A 16,061-nucleotide genomic window follows, 5' to 3' on the forward strand; every position below is an offset into this window, starting at 1 on the left:
AAGGGCTGCGCATTGGATGAGGAGATCCGCACAGGCGCACAGTCACAGGGGCCTGGACAGGAGAGAGGTTTAGGGTGAGGAGAGGAATAGCGGGTGGGTGGGGAGCTTGGGGTGTGCAGGGAGAGACGTGGCACGGAGAGACGTCTTTTCCTGGCCTCAGCCCGAGCCCCGGAGCTGCTGTGGCAGGGAAAGACGCTCTCCCTGAGCCCCAGGGCTGCTGCGGGGAGAGAGGGATGGGGGGGAGTCCTCTCTCCCCGCCTCAGCCACGAGGCAGCTTACACCCCAAACCCCTCATCTCCGGCCCCACCCCAGAGCCCGCACCCCCAGCCGGAGCCCTCACCCCTGCCACACAGCCCAACCCTCTGCCTCAGCTCTGAGCCTCCTCCTGCACCCTCAACCCCTCATCTGTGGCCCCACCCCAAGCCCGCAACCCCAGCTGGAGTCCTCACCCCCAACTCCAACCCTCTGCCCCAGCTCTGAGCCCCTTCCCACACTCCAATCCCCTTAGCCCCACCCCTCCACACATCACCTCCATATTGATGCACATAACAAAATTCACTCTGCACATGGATGGAAAAAATTAGAGGGAACATTGCCTAGGAATAATTGCATATATGTATATTATGTGTAACTGTGGTTTTTTTGTTTTGTTTTGTTTTTTTTGAGGGATGGGAAAGGATGTATGTGTGGTTAGTGTGTTTCTTTCAAAGTGTGAAAGTAAAGGCTTGATCCTGAAAACATTGACATCCATTACTAACTTTATTGCCTGGCCAGTAGGAGTTTGTAAAATCAGGCCTCGAGTTTTAATAACATATTTTGGTGTTTATTTCGTTTCTACAGAAGAACACAGACTCATGGTACAGTCTGTGTTTTCATGAGTTCAGCTACTAGGGGTGCCAAACAAAAGTGCCTCTAGGTCAGCATCAAAGTGCTCCTTTTGCGCTGAACTGCAAAGAGTTGCATACAAGGCTGAATCATATTCTGTATCTCATCAGAGGGCAAAGGTTATTAAGTGGGGGCATGAATCCTTCAGTGACAAATATATTGAGAACAATTCTGACACATTTTAGTTAGTGGATTCTTTTATTAAAGGTGATGACACTGCGTGGCACTATTGCTAAGATTTGGAAAGACTATGGAGCGGGAACTAGTTAAAGTACAAACACAACAGATGAGCAGCCTATTTCAGCTGGTGACACTGGACTACAGACACCCAGTGCCAGACAAACATTTTCAACATACCAAGAACAAGAGCAAGAGCCAGGAATTTGTAGAGTCACCCTTTGAAAGTACGCCAAAGAAGGTGTAGTCGTGGCCGAGTGGTTAAGGCGATGGACTAGAAATCCATTGGGGTCTCCCCGCGCAGGTTCGAATCCTGCCGACTACGGGTTTCTTTTGGCTTCTTTTCCCCTTTGCAATTTAAACAAACGCCCTCATGGGGCAGAGCAGCCGGAAAACAGGCCGGGGGAGCGACGCCTGCCCAGCACGGAGTCCCTGCGCGGCAGCTGGCCGCTAGCCGGGGAGCGATCGCGGGACTCCGAGCCGGGCCGGGGGCGGCAGGATGCAGCAGGGCGCGGCGCCGGCCGTGCTGGTCACCAGCAGGTGAGGCGGGCCTCCGGGCGGGGAACTTTCCCCGGGCCCGCAGCGGGCAGCTGCCGCTTCCTTCGCCGGGGCGCCCCGCTCCTGCGGCCGCAGCCCGCGCTGGGACACGGCCCCGGGACTCCCCCGCGCCCGCGGGGCTGCGGCCTGCGCCTCCCTTCCGCGGGCTCTGCCCCGACCCTGCCCGGGACTCGGTCTTGGCCGGACAGGGATTTGCGGGGGGCTGCAGCGCCCTCCTGCTGGAGCCTCCCGCCCCAAGCCAGGGCAGCCTCGGCCGGGCGCCCCGCCTGAGCGCTGCCTGCGGCCACCCCCGGGCCAGGAACTGGGCGGCCGCGGCAGAGCCTGGTGCCCCCTCTGTGCCGCCGCGCTGGGGCCTCGGCCGGGCCTGGCTGCCAGGCGCCCCCCCGAGCTTCTGGGCTCTCCGGGGAGCCGCTGGCGCTCTGCCCTGGGCGGAGGAGGGGGTGGGCTAGGCAGCGCTCGCAGCAATCAGCTGTGATCCCTTTCCACAGTGCCAAGGGGGCACTGCGGAGGTGGGTGATCTGAAGGCGATCTGACCGCCTGGCAGTTCTGAATTGCCTCCCTCCCTCTGAACAGCTACCAGGCCAGCTTCCTGCTCTTGAGACTTTCTCTTTCCCAGATAGTGTCACCATTCTAAAGCCTGGCCCGCCTGGGAGGTTGTTAGTTCCTTTACTAAAAAGAACAGGAGGACTTGTGGCACCTTAGAGACTAACCAATTTATTTGAGCATGAGCTTTCGTGAGCTACAGCTCACTTCTACACTTTCCACAGTATGCATCCGATGAAGATCTTTTTATACACACAAAGCATGAAAAAATACCTCCCCCCACCCCACTCTCTTGCTGGTAATAGCTTATCGGGTGGGGGGAGGTATTTTTTCATGCTTTGTGTGTATAAAAAGATCTTCTACACTTTCCACAGTATGCATCGGATGAAGTGAGCTGTAGCTCACAAAAGCTTATGCTCAAATTAATTGGTCAGTCTCTAAGGTGCCACAAGTCCTCCTTTTCTTTTTGCGAATACAAACTAACACGGCTGTTACTCTGAAACCAGTTCCTTTACTGGTATCCAAAGTTATGGGACTGGCAACAAACTCTTGAACTTCAAAGGTTTCAGCGCTGACCCTTGGGTTCTGGGCTCTGCAGGTGAGAAACACAAACGTGTGGCAACAATCCGTCTCTTTCTGTGCAGCAGGACTCCCTTCACATTAGCCTGCCTCTGAATAGCTTTACAGGCAGGTACCGCCAGGCAATGGTTCTGCAAAGCCTGTTATGATGCTGCATGGCAATGCCAGCAATGCCTTCTTAATTGGTGTAAAGTAATCCATTTTAATTTCTGCCCTGCTAGGAATTCTGGATGTGAGATTACAAGTGAAAAATGTGTGACTTCTCTTAAAATGTTCGAGGTTCTCTGCAGCTGTAGAATACAGCTATCTACTGCTATAGAGTAGTGTATACAGTCATCAAAATTATTTATTTATAACCATAGAGCTGGGAAGAGCACAGGCTGCTTTATGGCCTTCTTTGTGATTGTAGGTAATTCATCTAAAACAATTTTACAAATGGGTGATTCGACAAATAATATCCTGAAAGTAAACATTGCTCACTCTTCAGTAAGGGCCTAATCCTACCAGGGGCTGAGGGCATTTGGCTGCTCCTCAGTCAAAAGGATAATAATAATAATAATAATTAATATAAACCTAATTTTTTATAAGAAAAGTTTAGAATTTGTAGAACGCAGCAGAAATTGCGGAGTTCCTAAAATTGTGGGATTGGCATGTTTGTTTCCACGCTTGTTGGAGAATGAGTATGTGCAAGGTACAGTAGAAATACCATCTTTTTGTTCTGTGTTTGTACAGCACCTCGCACAATGTGATCCTGATCCATGAGCAGGTATCCTTGTTGCAACCGTACAAATAATAAATAATCTTGTAAATTAAGTATAGGGAAAAATCTGCATGTGCTTTTAATAGTACCCATTATCAGATGTGCGTAGACCAGCCTTCATCTTTATTTCTGTTTATAGTCTACTGTAAGCTTGGTGATATTTAACTAGGCAGCGTGCCTAGTGGCTTGAGCACTGGTCTGGGGCTTAGGAGACCTGAGTTCTGCTTGTGGTTCTCCCACTGACCTACTGGGTCATCTCCATGCCTCAGTTTCCCCATCTGTAAAATGGGGTTAGTGATACTGCCCTCCTCTGCACAGTACTTTGAGATCTACTAATGAAAAGTGCTATATAAGAATTATTATTATGTTCTATATGTAAAATACATTAAAAGGGGAGTGTTAACTAGTGGTAGGAGATTAACAAACACAACAGATTAACATTGTACATTCCTCCCCCCTTTGCTCTTTGGCTGTTGCTCCATCACCCTCCTTATTTCAGCATAACTCCAGCTGCCCTCCACTCCACTCCCCTTTCTTTTCTCATCTCCCTTCCTTTGTTTTTCCCTTTAGCCCTCTCTCCCTTCCTTTCCCATCTCTTCTCTCCCCCCCTGCAACAGCTGTAATGGATATAATACAATGTACAATCAACAACACCCCATAAAAATCATATGAAAATCAAAATAAACTAACAAAAAATCATGGCACTAACATGTTGTTTGTGAACCATCACTCTGTTAGCTCCGCTTGTATGTTCTGTTGCCTTCCACCACCCCTTGTATGTCTTGTCTATTTAGGCCCCCAATTCTGCCATCATGCTTGCACTTAGCTTTACTGCTAGGGGCATCATTTCAGAACTGTTATGGAAGGGGGAGAAGGAGGCCAAAGTTGTGTCAGTATATAGAACATTATATATGATTATATCATATCCTGCAAAGTCTGGGCAGGATAGAGTGGACGATATATTGGCGCATATAGACCCCGGACAAGTCTGTGGGGGGGACCAAGGTCTGGTGGCAGGCAATTGCCTCCCTTGTCCCATAACAAATGATGCCCTGTTTACTACTATGATAGTCCCACTGATATCAATGGAATGACTCATGGTAAAGTTTAAGCATTTCTCTAATGTTGCAGGGTCGGAGCCTTGGATTGTAAACTCTTCTGGGCAGGGATTGTCTTTTACTCAGTGTAATTATAGAAGGCTGAGCATGGTGGGGCCCCTGGGTGCTACCAAAATTCAATTAATAACAATATTGAGAGAGCCAAAATGTCCTAGGGACATTCATTTTGAAACTTTTAATTCAAAAACTCGAAAGTCGCTTCAGATAATGCATCTGCCTGAATTTCCCTGCCAATCCTTGTGGTTTTAGGATCGCAATTTCCTAATTAAAAATAAATAAATAAATAAATGAAATTCTCTCCCCTGTTACTGTGGGAGAGATTTGCCCAAATAACAGGGAAACTGCACCTGGGAAACAATGACGATGAATCTGACCATACGCAAAGTGCTGTCAAAGGCACAAAGTTAACAAACTGCAAACAAAAATATCATTCCCCTCTCTAATCTCTTTCCGTTATAGTAATCTTAGCTGTTATTTCTGACAATATGAAAAAAGCCCAAAAATCAGTGTGATTTTTTTTTCTGGGCGGGTGGATAGCCCTTTAAGAACTCTGATTCAGTAACCCTTGTAGTTAAACTAGTGTTTTGATCCCAATACATAGAAGTCAGTTGCTATCTTAATATACAAGAATGTTGACTAGCTGCTAGATTTCATCTAGACAAAAGAGTTGTTCCATGGACTGAGGAAGCTGGAATAATGGTAGATGGTTTGTCGAAACATTTTCCTGTTCTTATTGTTGTGGGTGGGGAGAGGGAGAACAGATTGCTTTATGAATCTGCAATATAGAGATGTGTCTAAGGATTTGTTACCAGAAACAGAACTTAGTCAAAACTACCAGCCTGCTGAACTGTTGACTAACTCTTACTGCTGCAATCTGAGTGAGTAAGCATTTGGGGAGTGTTGTCTCTAATGTAAATCCAGATTTAAAACAAAACAGATTTTACTGTCAGATGTCCCTTACTCAGCATTGTTGGCTGCCACTGATGGAGAAGACACTCCAAATAACAGCCATAATTTATATGTGAGCGAAGCAATCTTTTGTGCAAACATCTAAGCAGTATGGGCAAAATTCTGTTTTCTTACATCAGGACAACCCTGGTAAAGTCAATTCACTAGTGTAACTGAGAACAGAATTTGGCTTGATTTTAAAATGAGTCTTTGCCAGTGTTTAGAGGGAAAAAAAGGGAATTTGGACAAGACAGAATACCACATAAAGCATATAACATTAGGTACCTAGGGTGAAATCCTGGCCTCAATGAAGTCAGTGGGCCTAGGATCATGTTCCTTTTCAACACGATCTGTAAAGAGGGGTGGGTGAGAAATTGGGCTAGTGTGCTTGGGTTTTTTTTTGTTTTTTTTAAAATGATTTATAAAGAAACCTCAGTCTTTTTGTTTAAAAAAAAATTCAACTTGGTTTTTACATTAGAAATTATGTCTTGTCTACTCTGGAAAACTCATCAGTATCTAAAGAACTAGTTCAATTATGACATCACATTAAAGCACACAGGGAAACCTGACATGTTGAGAGGGGGAGGGATTTGTAGTTAGATTATTTAAAACTATTTCTTTTCTGTTTTTTTTTAAAGCACATTTAAAACTCTAATACCTAATGAACACTTGGAAGCCTGCCTGTAACAATTGAGGCGTGAGAATTTATAATGAACATCTCTGAGCCTCAAGAAATTCTCAGACAAATCCAGGGAAGACCGGATTTGTCATTCCTGTTATTTTTAAGGGTAAAAACAAGGAGGAAAACAAAATTAATTCAAAAGAAACTCAATTTTTTACACATACACCCCCTTTTTTATTTCACTTTTAAAAAACAGGCAGGGAAGGAAAAACAGGGAGATGCGTGTTCAAATAATATTTAGTGCTATTGATTACAAAAGCACCACTTGGTGGACCAAATTCCTTTTTGGTGGTAGTGTAAAGCTAGAGTTACACTAACAGTGTCAGTGGAATTACTGTAGATGTACACTGGTGAAATAGGAAAACATCCCCATCTCTGTGCATAGTGTTTTATTTTCCAGCCAGTGATACTACACTGTCTGTTTTGTTGAACACAAAGTTTGGCCCTTATAAAATGTCTTGCTTTCTACCAGTGAACAAAGGGTGTAATGGGATGCTGGCATTCCCTCTTCAAAACTATTGTAGATAATTTGGGGTAGCTTCTCAGATATGGAACCAGGTGGGAGATAATACTGTGGATCTTAAAATGGCAGAAGAAGAAAACAAGTTGGAGTGGGATTAAATGAGCATATTGATTGTGTTCTTGTCTAACTTTTTAAGCATTTTGGAAAATGTGTATGTTAAAGCATCTGCCAAATAATTTTAATTTTGTCTTGTGCAAAACATTACCTTTGTTCTTACCAAGCCAGGTGTCGCTGCTCAGTAACATTTCCTTGATCTGTTGGACTTTACCATTTCCAAACAGTTTCATCTTTGTTTCTTTTTCTCTTTCAACAAACATAGTTATAGGTGCATTATCTGAGTACTGTACACAATCTTAAATTATGAACATTTTGACACTAAAATATTGTTAATTGTTTTATATTAAACTTTCTTAATTTGTTTTGGCAAACTGAGATAAAGCTGCTCATGGTCTCATTAATATAGCTTTCTTTTGCTTATGACATGATCCCTTTTTCATTAACTCTTAGGACAGTGGGTAATCTTTCACTCTATACACTCTTATCTGAAATGTCATTACTGCTACCATCTGGGTCTTTGCCTACTTAGCATTTACTTGGTAAAATTCTTCTTTGTATAATACTTGTGCTTTTCTTTCTTTTTTTAAAGTTACGTTGAAAAACTAATCATGCTATTTCTAGCATCAACTTTGGATGCTTACCCTCACGGTATTGCTGGTTTCTGTACAGCACTTTGGCATAATTGAAAAGTGTTATCGAAATGAATTTCAAATGTAGGGCTAGATCCTCCGCTGATGTAATTTGGTATATCTCTATGGCAGTCAGGGGAGCTACCGCAATTTACACCAGCTGAGGATTTACTCCAGGTTTTTTTTTATGCATTGTGCGTACACATAGTGATACAGCACATATACATCTAGCCATTCTTTTTCTCCCTTCTGAAATACAGTGACTTACTTAGGGCTTGTTTAGATTTGAAAAACTGCAGTAGCACAACTTAAGCGCTTCACTGTAGACACTCACTACAGCAGTGGTCCTCACACTTTTTCCATTGCGCCCCGCCCCTTACCCATAATGCAACCTGTCCGCCCCCACTCCCCCGAGCTGCAGCTGAGAGTGGAGCCGGGGCTGGAGCTGGGGACTGAGTGGTGCTCCCTCCCTGGCCTTTGTGGAGGCTGGTCCAGGCCCCGCCGCCTCCTCCCCCCAAAAATATTTCCCTGCGCCCCGCTAGGGAGGCACATGCCCCACAGTTTGGGGACCAGTGCACTACAGTGATGGGAGAGATTCTCCCATTGGCATAGTTAATCCACCTCCCCGAGAGGCAGCAGCTAGGTCAACTGAAGAATTCTTCCATCGACCTAGCACTGTCTACACTAGGGGTTAGGTTGGCTTAACTGTGTTGATTTTTCACACTCCAGAGCAAGGTAGCTGGGTTGACTTAACTTTTGAGTGTAACCTGGCTTTAGAATTTTTGCGTGTTGACCTACACGTAGGTACAGCCTTTCTGGGACTATCCGAACAGCCGGAACATAGTGCCTTGGTGTATACTCTGGAATTTGTAATGTTAATGAAAATACTGTACTGTACTACACGACTTAGTGTACTGCTTTTCCCAAAACCTCCCTCCATTAATCCTTAACCATACTCCACCACAAAACAATAAAGAAGGATCTTGAGAGCACTATCATATTCACATTAGAGAAAGGAAGCTCATTGGCTAGGGCACTTATCTAGGACTCAGGACATCCAAATTCAATTCCCTTCTCTGCCACAGACTTCATGTGTGACATGGGCAAGTCACTTAGTCTCCCTGTGCTTCCCTAAGGATAAAATCGGGAGAATACCTCGTAGGGGTGTTGGGAGGGTAAAGACTGAGAGGCACTCAGATACTACATTAATGGGGCCATATAAGTACCTAAAGTAAATAGCTGTCTGCTACTCAATCTGTCTAAAATATCTTGCACTTGCCTTTTGTCTTAATGGATAGGAGATCAAAGTACAAATTACTGTTGACCTATCACTCAAAGGTAGACACATCTGAGGTAACAACTGTTTAACTAAGCACAGCAACAGTGTACAATGATTAGAACAGGAAGATGAATGATACTCTTTTTGGAAAGTGAATTGGAACATCTTTCATGTCAGATGGATGCCTGGTATCCTCACTGCTCCTATTTGCTTTTGAAATGGTGCCGTAGTAACTGAAGATGGTCACTGTGGTTCTGTTTGGAAGACGAGTTTCTTTTACCTGGCAATAAACAATTTATATTAATAATATCTAGCATCAGCCCAGCTAAAGTTTGAATCAATTTCTGATTAGCTGGTAGTTCTCAATGCTCTTCTTCATCTTAGCTGCCTCGTTCACTTTATGAGCTTCAGCACAATTCCAGTGATCTGAAGAAACCTCTGAAGCACGTAAAGCGATCAGTGTAATAAGAGGGAGGGAGACACTTGGAAAGAAGCAAAAAGAACTATGAAATGTGACCTGTTTCCAAACACGTGGCCATACTGGATAGCAAATACTTAAAACAGAGGCCAAGTTTGCAAGTCCCAGACACAGCTGTTGTTTTAGAATCTACCAAGTAATGTGTAATCCAGTTCTTCTGCAGGCCCAAGTTCTATCAAAACACTAACTTGTCAGTAGGTCTGGCTTTATGATTTGTGGACCCTGTGTAAAGGCAGGGCCCCAAGCTGTCAGAAAGGGAATGGGCTGGCTGATGAACTGCAGAGTTGAGGCTTTGTCTTCATTGCCGAAAGGGAGGGTGTGTATGTCTGGTCTACAATAGAAAATTAAATCAGCTCAGCTTGAAAAATCCATATACCCACATCCAAGCCAACCTAACCCTTGGTGTAGAGAGTGCTAGGCTGACGGAAGAATTTTTCTGTTGACCTAGTTACTGCCTTTTGGAGAGGTGGATTAAATACAGTGAGGGGAAAATCCCTCCCATCACTGGAGTGAGTGTCTACACTGAAGCACTACCGTGGTGCAGCTGCACAGTTTAAAGTGTAGACACAGCCTGTGTGTGTGTTTTACAGTGAGATAACTATTGCACAATAGCTATGTCACTGAAAAATCTTAATAGAGACAAGGCACTGTAGTTTTTACTGCCAGGTAGCTAGCACTCCCCACCCGTGGTTGACCTTGCCTAGTTGCCATGGTAGAACTACAGTGCATTGCCTCCATTAGGACTTTACAGTAGGATAGCTGATGCACGTTAGTTATCCTATGGTAATAACACACTTTTTTTTATCTGTAAAGACAAAACCTTAGAATCTGAATCTCTCTTTGGCTCTCAAGCACATGTTCACATTGTGTCTCAGGCTGTCCCTGCTTTCAAGCAGATTCCTGTTTTTCCTATCAGTGTTCCTTATTCCCTCCTTACTCAGGCAGAACTCTCCAGGTGAAATGCTGGCCCCTTGAAGTTAGTGGCAAAGCTCCCATTGACTTCAGTGAGGCCAGGATTTAACCTTCAGCTGTTACTGTGGACTTTGCCTGAGTATGCAGTGTTGCATAGGTCTCGTGAATTTTAGCCAGATGCAGCTCTGCTTATAACTCGAGGTGCAAAATCCAGGGCTCCTATTCTCCTGGCCCAGAATATGAGTAACTGTCACTGTAGTTGTAGAATAAATAATTTAAGTTAGCTCAAATTTGGTTAAAGAAATATGTGTTATAAAGAAAGACCTTGAAAGTAATGAGTTATAAAGCGAGAAGGAATGAAGTAGGGAGGTTGTCTGGTCCAAAGAATCACTGATGAAATAAGGGGAAATTTCTAAAAAGAAGGGCTCTGACTGATAGGGGTGACTGCAGAGGCTTTAAATAAGACAAAGAGAATTTGTTGTAAAAAGAGCCACCGTGGGCTTTCCCACCCCACATACCAGCATTATCTCCAACACTGGGGCCTATGTGAATGCGGGTGCAAAGGAAAAACTATTGGTCAAGAAGAACGAGGGGAAGAGATAGGGAGGAAAGGGCTTAGGGAGAAACGCTGTTGTAAATTGTATCTGGTTTAAGACTGGAAATAAAAGTGAACTGTCTCAAATTGTTTTTTAGCTGAAGTCAGTAATTGGCAATGACATTGCCTGTTTAAGGGGTATAAAAAGTAAACTCTTAAAAGGTTCATTACTAATACCTGCTTGAACATGTTGGAGCCAGCCACTATGGGTCTAAGCACCACTGGGCTTAGCCCTTTTGCAAGTATCTTGATCAAAGTCTTATAAATGTTTTGCTACTGTTTGGATGCAGTAAATTGCTTGTTGTTTATTGCTTATTTTTTGGGCTTTTTAAGCATGTTTAGAGCAATTGTATAAATACCATTCAGGCTTTGGATTTAATAAAGGAATTTATGGTTAAATTAGTGTCATGATAATATCCTGCATAATAATAATAAATATTTCCAACAGTAATCAATGGAAGTTATGTGTATACCAGAGAGGAGGACAGGGCCTAGAGGTCCAGTCCCGTAATTCACTGTGACAACAAACAACCTTTGCAGCAATAATGTTGGTTGCTTTGGCCCCCGTGGTGTATGTTTAAAAAAAAAAAAAGTATTCTAAGATATCTGAGGGTTCAAAGCAGGCAATGCCACAGAGACTGAGGCTGATGGTCCTTTCTCCATCTCATCTGTGGGTGGAGCATGCTGAAGGTGAGCAAATAGCAGGAAGTTCATTTGTGCACGTTTAGGTGATGTGGCCGTGAAAATCTGTAGACCTGCTTGTGGTGATTTGCATGCTATGAAAAGTGGTTTTGCTTTGGTTAATTGGAGTTGCTGTTCCTTGCAAAGGGGCAGGCATTTTAAACAGAGTAATACAAAGTACAATAGAAGGTATTTCTCAGTAGAATAGAGGATGATTAACCTTTTCACAGATAATCTCAAATAGTATAAAGTAGAAATTTAAATGTAATATATATTTAAAGGGGGCTTAGGTGCTTCTGAAATGGGAGTTAGGTGCTGATCTGCATCTTTACGCACCTAAATACCTTTGAAAATATGACCCTTCGGCTAAAATCCTGTGGAGGTTAGTTAGCAACATATTGGAGAAGTTTCTTTTGGCTGCAGCAAATTTCAAGTTTGCGATTAAAAATGAATGCAAAATACTTTTCAGTCTTGATGCTAAAGTGTATGGGTTTTGCAGTGTATCTTGTTAAGCTGAGTATAGTCAGTGCTGCTTTAAATACTTAAATGTTACACAAGCAACATTTGTTATTTCTTTCACAGCATAGTTGGTGGTGTCATATTTTCACTAGATAGCAATGGTTTAAGGACCAAATTTAATTCCAGCTCCAAAGCCTATTAAAATGGGAGTCTTTTCATTGAATTCAGTGGACCTTGGATCAAGTGTTCTTTGAGGCAATCTATAAAGGTGTTCCTGTCAGTGCTGTCTATATTTGAATCAACATTTTGTTTTTGTTCTTAGGGAAGTTCAGAATGCTCACACAGGGATAGACTTGTCAGTGCCAGAGTACCAGGAAATCCGTGGGAAGATGATGTCTGGCCATGTGGAATATCACATTGTAGCTGTTACCCGACTGGCTGCATTCAAATCAGGAAAGCACAAACCTGAAGATGTGGTTCAGTTTATGGTAAGTAGTTAATCATTGCTGTGTTTGATAAAGAAATCTTTTGGGTTTTTTTCCTCTATCAGCGTTTATTGTTTTTATTCTGTTGTAACATTACATGTTTGATCATATTCATAATCTTCAATATGACAGTCTGGGCTGTTACCAAAATAACAATACTTTGCATCTATAATTGTGCTTTTCAGCCAAACATTTCAAAGCACTTTACAAAAGTAGATGAATATTGTCTCCACATAAGACATGGAGCACAGAGATTTCCTACCCTATCTTCAACATCTTCTGAGGCTACCTATGCTCCCCAAGCTGTTCTCGCTAAGTAATAATGTGATTTATTGAATTTAATATGTACTCTTCAGTGAGATTGGTCTAATTCCCTGTTTATTGTTAGTCATCCTGGCATTTCACCTTTCCTGGGGAAGTCATAAAGTAAAGCTGATTTATAGGAATGGAATTTTATCCCATCAAATATTTTTTGCTCAGTTTTCCTCCGACTTTGTTGGAAAATAGTTTGAGCATGTGGAAGTAATTTTAAACCCTGAGTTTATAGGGTGGTAAGGTATATGCTTCACGTTTGGTTTACTGTTATTATTTGTATTACCATAGCACCTTGGACTTAGTCGTAGACTAGGACTCCATTGTGCTAGGTACTGTACAAACACAGAACAAAAAGATGGTCCCTGCCCCACGGAGCTGACAATCTAAGTATAGAACAGGCAGAAGAGTAAAATGAGACATTATTGGTCAGTATGACAGGCAGTGATCTCAGCACACCAGCAGCCTAACCATTGTCAAATTTTTTTGTAGACATCATGGCAAAGAAGAGTTTTGAGAAGGTTTTGAAGAAGGATAATGAGGTGGATTTGTGCAAGTTTGTGGGGAGCACCTCCCAAAAATGAGGGGCAGCATAGGACAAAGCATGAAGGTGCTAATTTGAAAATGTAACAAGTGGGCAGTGGAGGCTGGATCATGGGCCTATCAGAGTCAGGAGTCAACCTTTTGACAGTGAATGAGAGATGATAGGTAGGGTGGGGATAAGCTGTGAAGGGCCTTGAAAGTGAAAGTTTATGTTTGATGTAACAGAGAAGGGGGAAGCCAGTGGAGGGAATTATTTTGGGGAAGTTTGGCCTTCATTATATAGGACGTCAGACTAGATTATCACAGTGGTCCTTTCTGGTCATGGAATCTATGAATCTGTGATTCAGGGAGATGGTGACATGAACAAAATGATGGGATAGGAAAATGATCTTTGCAGCAGCATTCTGAATAGACATGAGCAGGGCAAGATTGCATTTGTCTAGTCCAGAGAGGCGTAATCAAGACATGAGATGATAAAAGCCTGGATGAAAGTTTTAGCTGTGTGGATGGATAGGAAAGACTGCATGTTTTTGAGTTAGCTGATGTATTCAACAAAGAGAGTATTATCTGTAGTTAGTCAATTGAACTGATTATTTCTGGTCATCATGTCCTTCAAGGTTTTCGAAATAGTAGAGCTCATCCTCACACACTGAGTTTTTATTCAGAGGTTGGAAGAGGAAAACAAGCTTTCCTGATTTTTCAGCTCCCAACTAGTTTCCTAACTATGAATGAACAAGTCATTGAACTGAACTAGTTGAATAAACTGAAATGAAGAAAATAGTTTGTCTAAACCTGCAAAAGAGGCTACTGCAGACAAAAGCTGGTTTCACACTTCATAAGAATGTAAGAACAGCCATAGTGGATCAGACAAATGGTCCATCTAGCTTAGTATCCTGTCTTCTGACAGTGGCCAATACCAGACGCTTCAGAGGGAATGAACAGAACAGACAATTATCAAGATATCCATCCCCTGTCGTCCAGTCCCAGCTTCTGGCAATCAGAGGCTAGGGACACCCAGAGCATGGGGTTGCATCTCTGACCATCTTGGCTAATGCCTATTGATAGACCTATCCTCCATGAAATTATGTAATTCTTTGTTGAACCCCATTATAGTTTTGGCCTTCACAACATGCCCTAGCAAAGCATTCCACAGGTTGACTATGCATTGTGTGAAGAAGTACTCCCTTTTGTTAGTTTTAAACCTGCTGCCTATTAATTTCATTGGGTGACCCCTGGTTCTCGTGTTATTCTAAGTTATAAATAACACTTCCTTATGTGCTTTCTCTACACCATTCATGATTTTATAGACCTCTATCATATCCTATTTTAGTAATCTCTTTTCCAAGCTGAAAATTCCCAGTCTTTTAAATCTCCCCTCATATAGAAGTTGTTCCATACCCGTAATCATTTTTGTTGCCCTTCTCTGTATCTTTTCCAGTTCTACTGTATCTTTTTCTCCATCCTAATCTAGAGAAAGGTCCGAGTTGAAGATGACACCCAAGTTATGGGCCTGACTGGCAGGTAGGATGGTGTTGATATTATTACTGATTGAGAAAAGAAGTAGCAGATGGGGCTTTTGAGGGGCCGGGGAGATTAAGAACTCTGTTTTAGCCTTGTTGAAATTGAACTGGCTACTAGGCATTCACAAAGAGATGTCAGAGAGACCGGCCAAGAAAGAGAGAGGCCTGGAGTAGAAAGGCAGATCTGTGAATTGTCAGCATAGAGATGGTAGTTGAATGTGTGTTTGCGGATGAGAGTGCCCAGAGATAAGGTGTAGGTGGAGAAGAGAAGGGGACCAAGGACAGAGTCCTGTGGAGCCCACACAGAAAGTTGGCAGGTGGATGAGGAGGATCATCTGAACAACATGCAGAAGGAGCAATTAGGATGGAGAGGACAAAATCATAGGAACCAAGGGAGGACAGAATTTCAAGAAGAGGAAGGTGGTCTGTGGTGTCAAAGGTGGCTGACAGATCAAGGAGGATGAGGATGGAATATTTGTTCTGAGCTTTGGCTATCAGGAGGTCATTAGAGACTTTGGAGGCCGCGGTTTCAGCAGAGTGAAAAGCCTGGAAGCCAGATCGGAGAGGGTCTAGGGTGGAATTGGAGAAGAGGAATTGCAGACAACAATTACAAGCAGTGTATTCAATGAGCTTAGAGATGAAAGAGAGAAGGCAGATGGGGCAGCAGCAGGAGAGGCAAGTGGAGTCAAGGATAAGTTTTTTGTTTTTTGTTTAAAATGGGAGCAACTAAAGCATGCTTGTGTTCTGAGGGGAAAGGGCTAGAGAAGAGGGAGCAGTTAAGCAGAAGAGTAAGGGAGGGGGCTGAGAGTGGGTGCAAGGGAGATCTGGGAATGGGATAGGATCACTCTGACAAGTGGAGGGGGTTACAGGAGGAGAGCATATGAGAAAATTCTGCATCTGATCAGAGGGAAGGTGAAGAGAGTTGTAGGAGGGGATGGGAGAAATGGAGGCGAGCCAAAGGGCAGAGGAAGGTCCCATTGTATGTTGTCAGTTTTCTCTTGGCAGAAAATGTTGAGATCCTGTGAGAGGGAGAAGAAGAGGCTGGAGGAGGGAAGGGTTTGAGAAATGAGTCAAAGGCAGTGAACAGCAGCCGGGATTGCAGGCGTGATATTCATTTGAGTTGGAGAAGTAGAGTTGCTTTGCTCAGAAGGTGGCAGAACTGAAAGAGACGAATGAATTAGTCATAGAGGAAGTCAGCTGGTTTCAGGATTTCTGCCAGAGATGCTCTGCAGTGCGAGAGCAGAAGCAGAGGAAACAGATGTAAGGGGTTGGCAGGGAAGACCTGGTGTAACGCCGTCCGACCCTGGTCATCGGTGGGCGGGATCGAATCTGGGATCT

General features: G+C 43.4%; 1 protein-coding gene and 1 non-coding gene across 4 annotated transcripts in view; both read left to right on the top strand.

The window, feature by feature from the left end:
• Positions 1-1,275: 1,275 nt before the first annotated feature.
• The window catches only part of HS1BP3 (HCLS1 binding protein 3), a 78,257-nt gene continuing 63,471 nt past the window's right edge, over positions 1,276-16,061 (top strand). Inside the window, exons 1-2 of one of the 3 annotated variants that reach the window (XM_073335913.1) lie at positions 1,276-1,366; positions 12,186-12,351. In XM_073335913.1, the coding sequence (XP_073192014.1) occupies positions 12,253-12,351 (99 nt within the window). In that variant the 5' untranslated portion in view covers positions 1,276-1,366; positions 12,186-12,252. Of the gene's footprint in view, positions 1,367-1,411; positions 1,603-12,185; positions 12,352-16,061 lie in introns of those variants that run through there. The other 2 variants (XM_073335914.1, XM_073335912.1) reach the window with 2 other exon arrangements.
• On the top strand, positions 1,306-1,387 carry TRNAS-AGA (transfer RNA serine (anticodon AGA)). The gene has a single exon. It is a non-coding gene; the product is annotated as a tRNA-Ser (tRNA).

This window comes from Lepidochelys kempii, chromosome 3 (genome assembly GCF_965140265.1).
Source record: "Lepidochelys kempii isolate rLepKem1 chromosome 3, rLepKem1.hap2, whole genome shotgun sequence".
NCBI classification, from domain to species: domain Eukaryota; kingdom Metazoa; phylum Chordata; order Testudines; family Cheloniidae; genus Lepidochelys; species Lepidochelys kempii.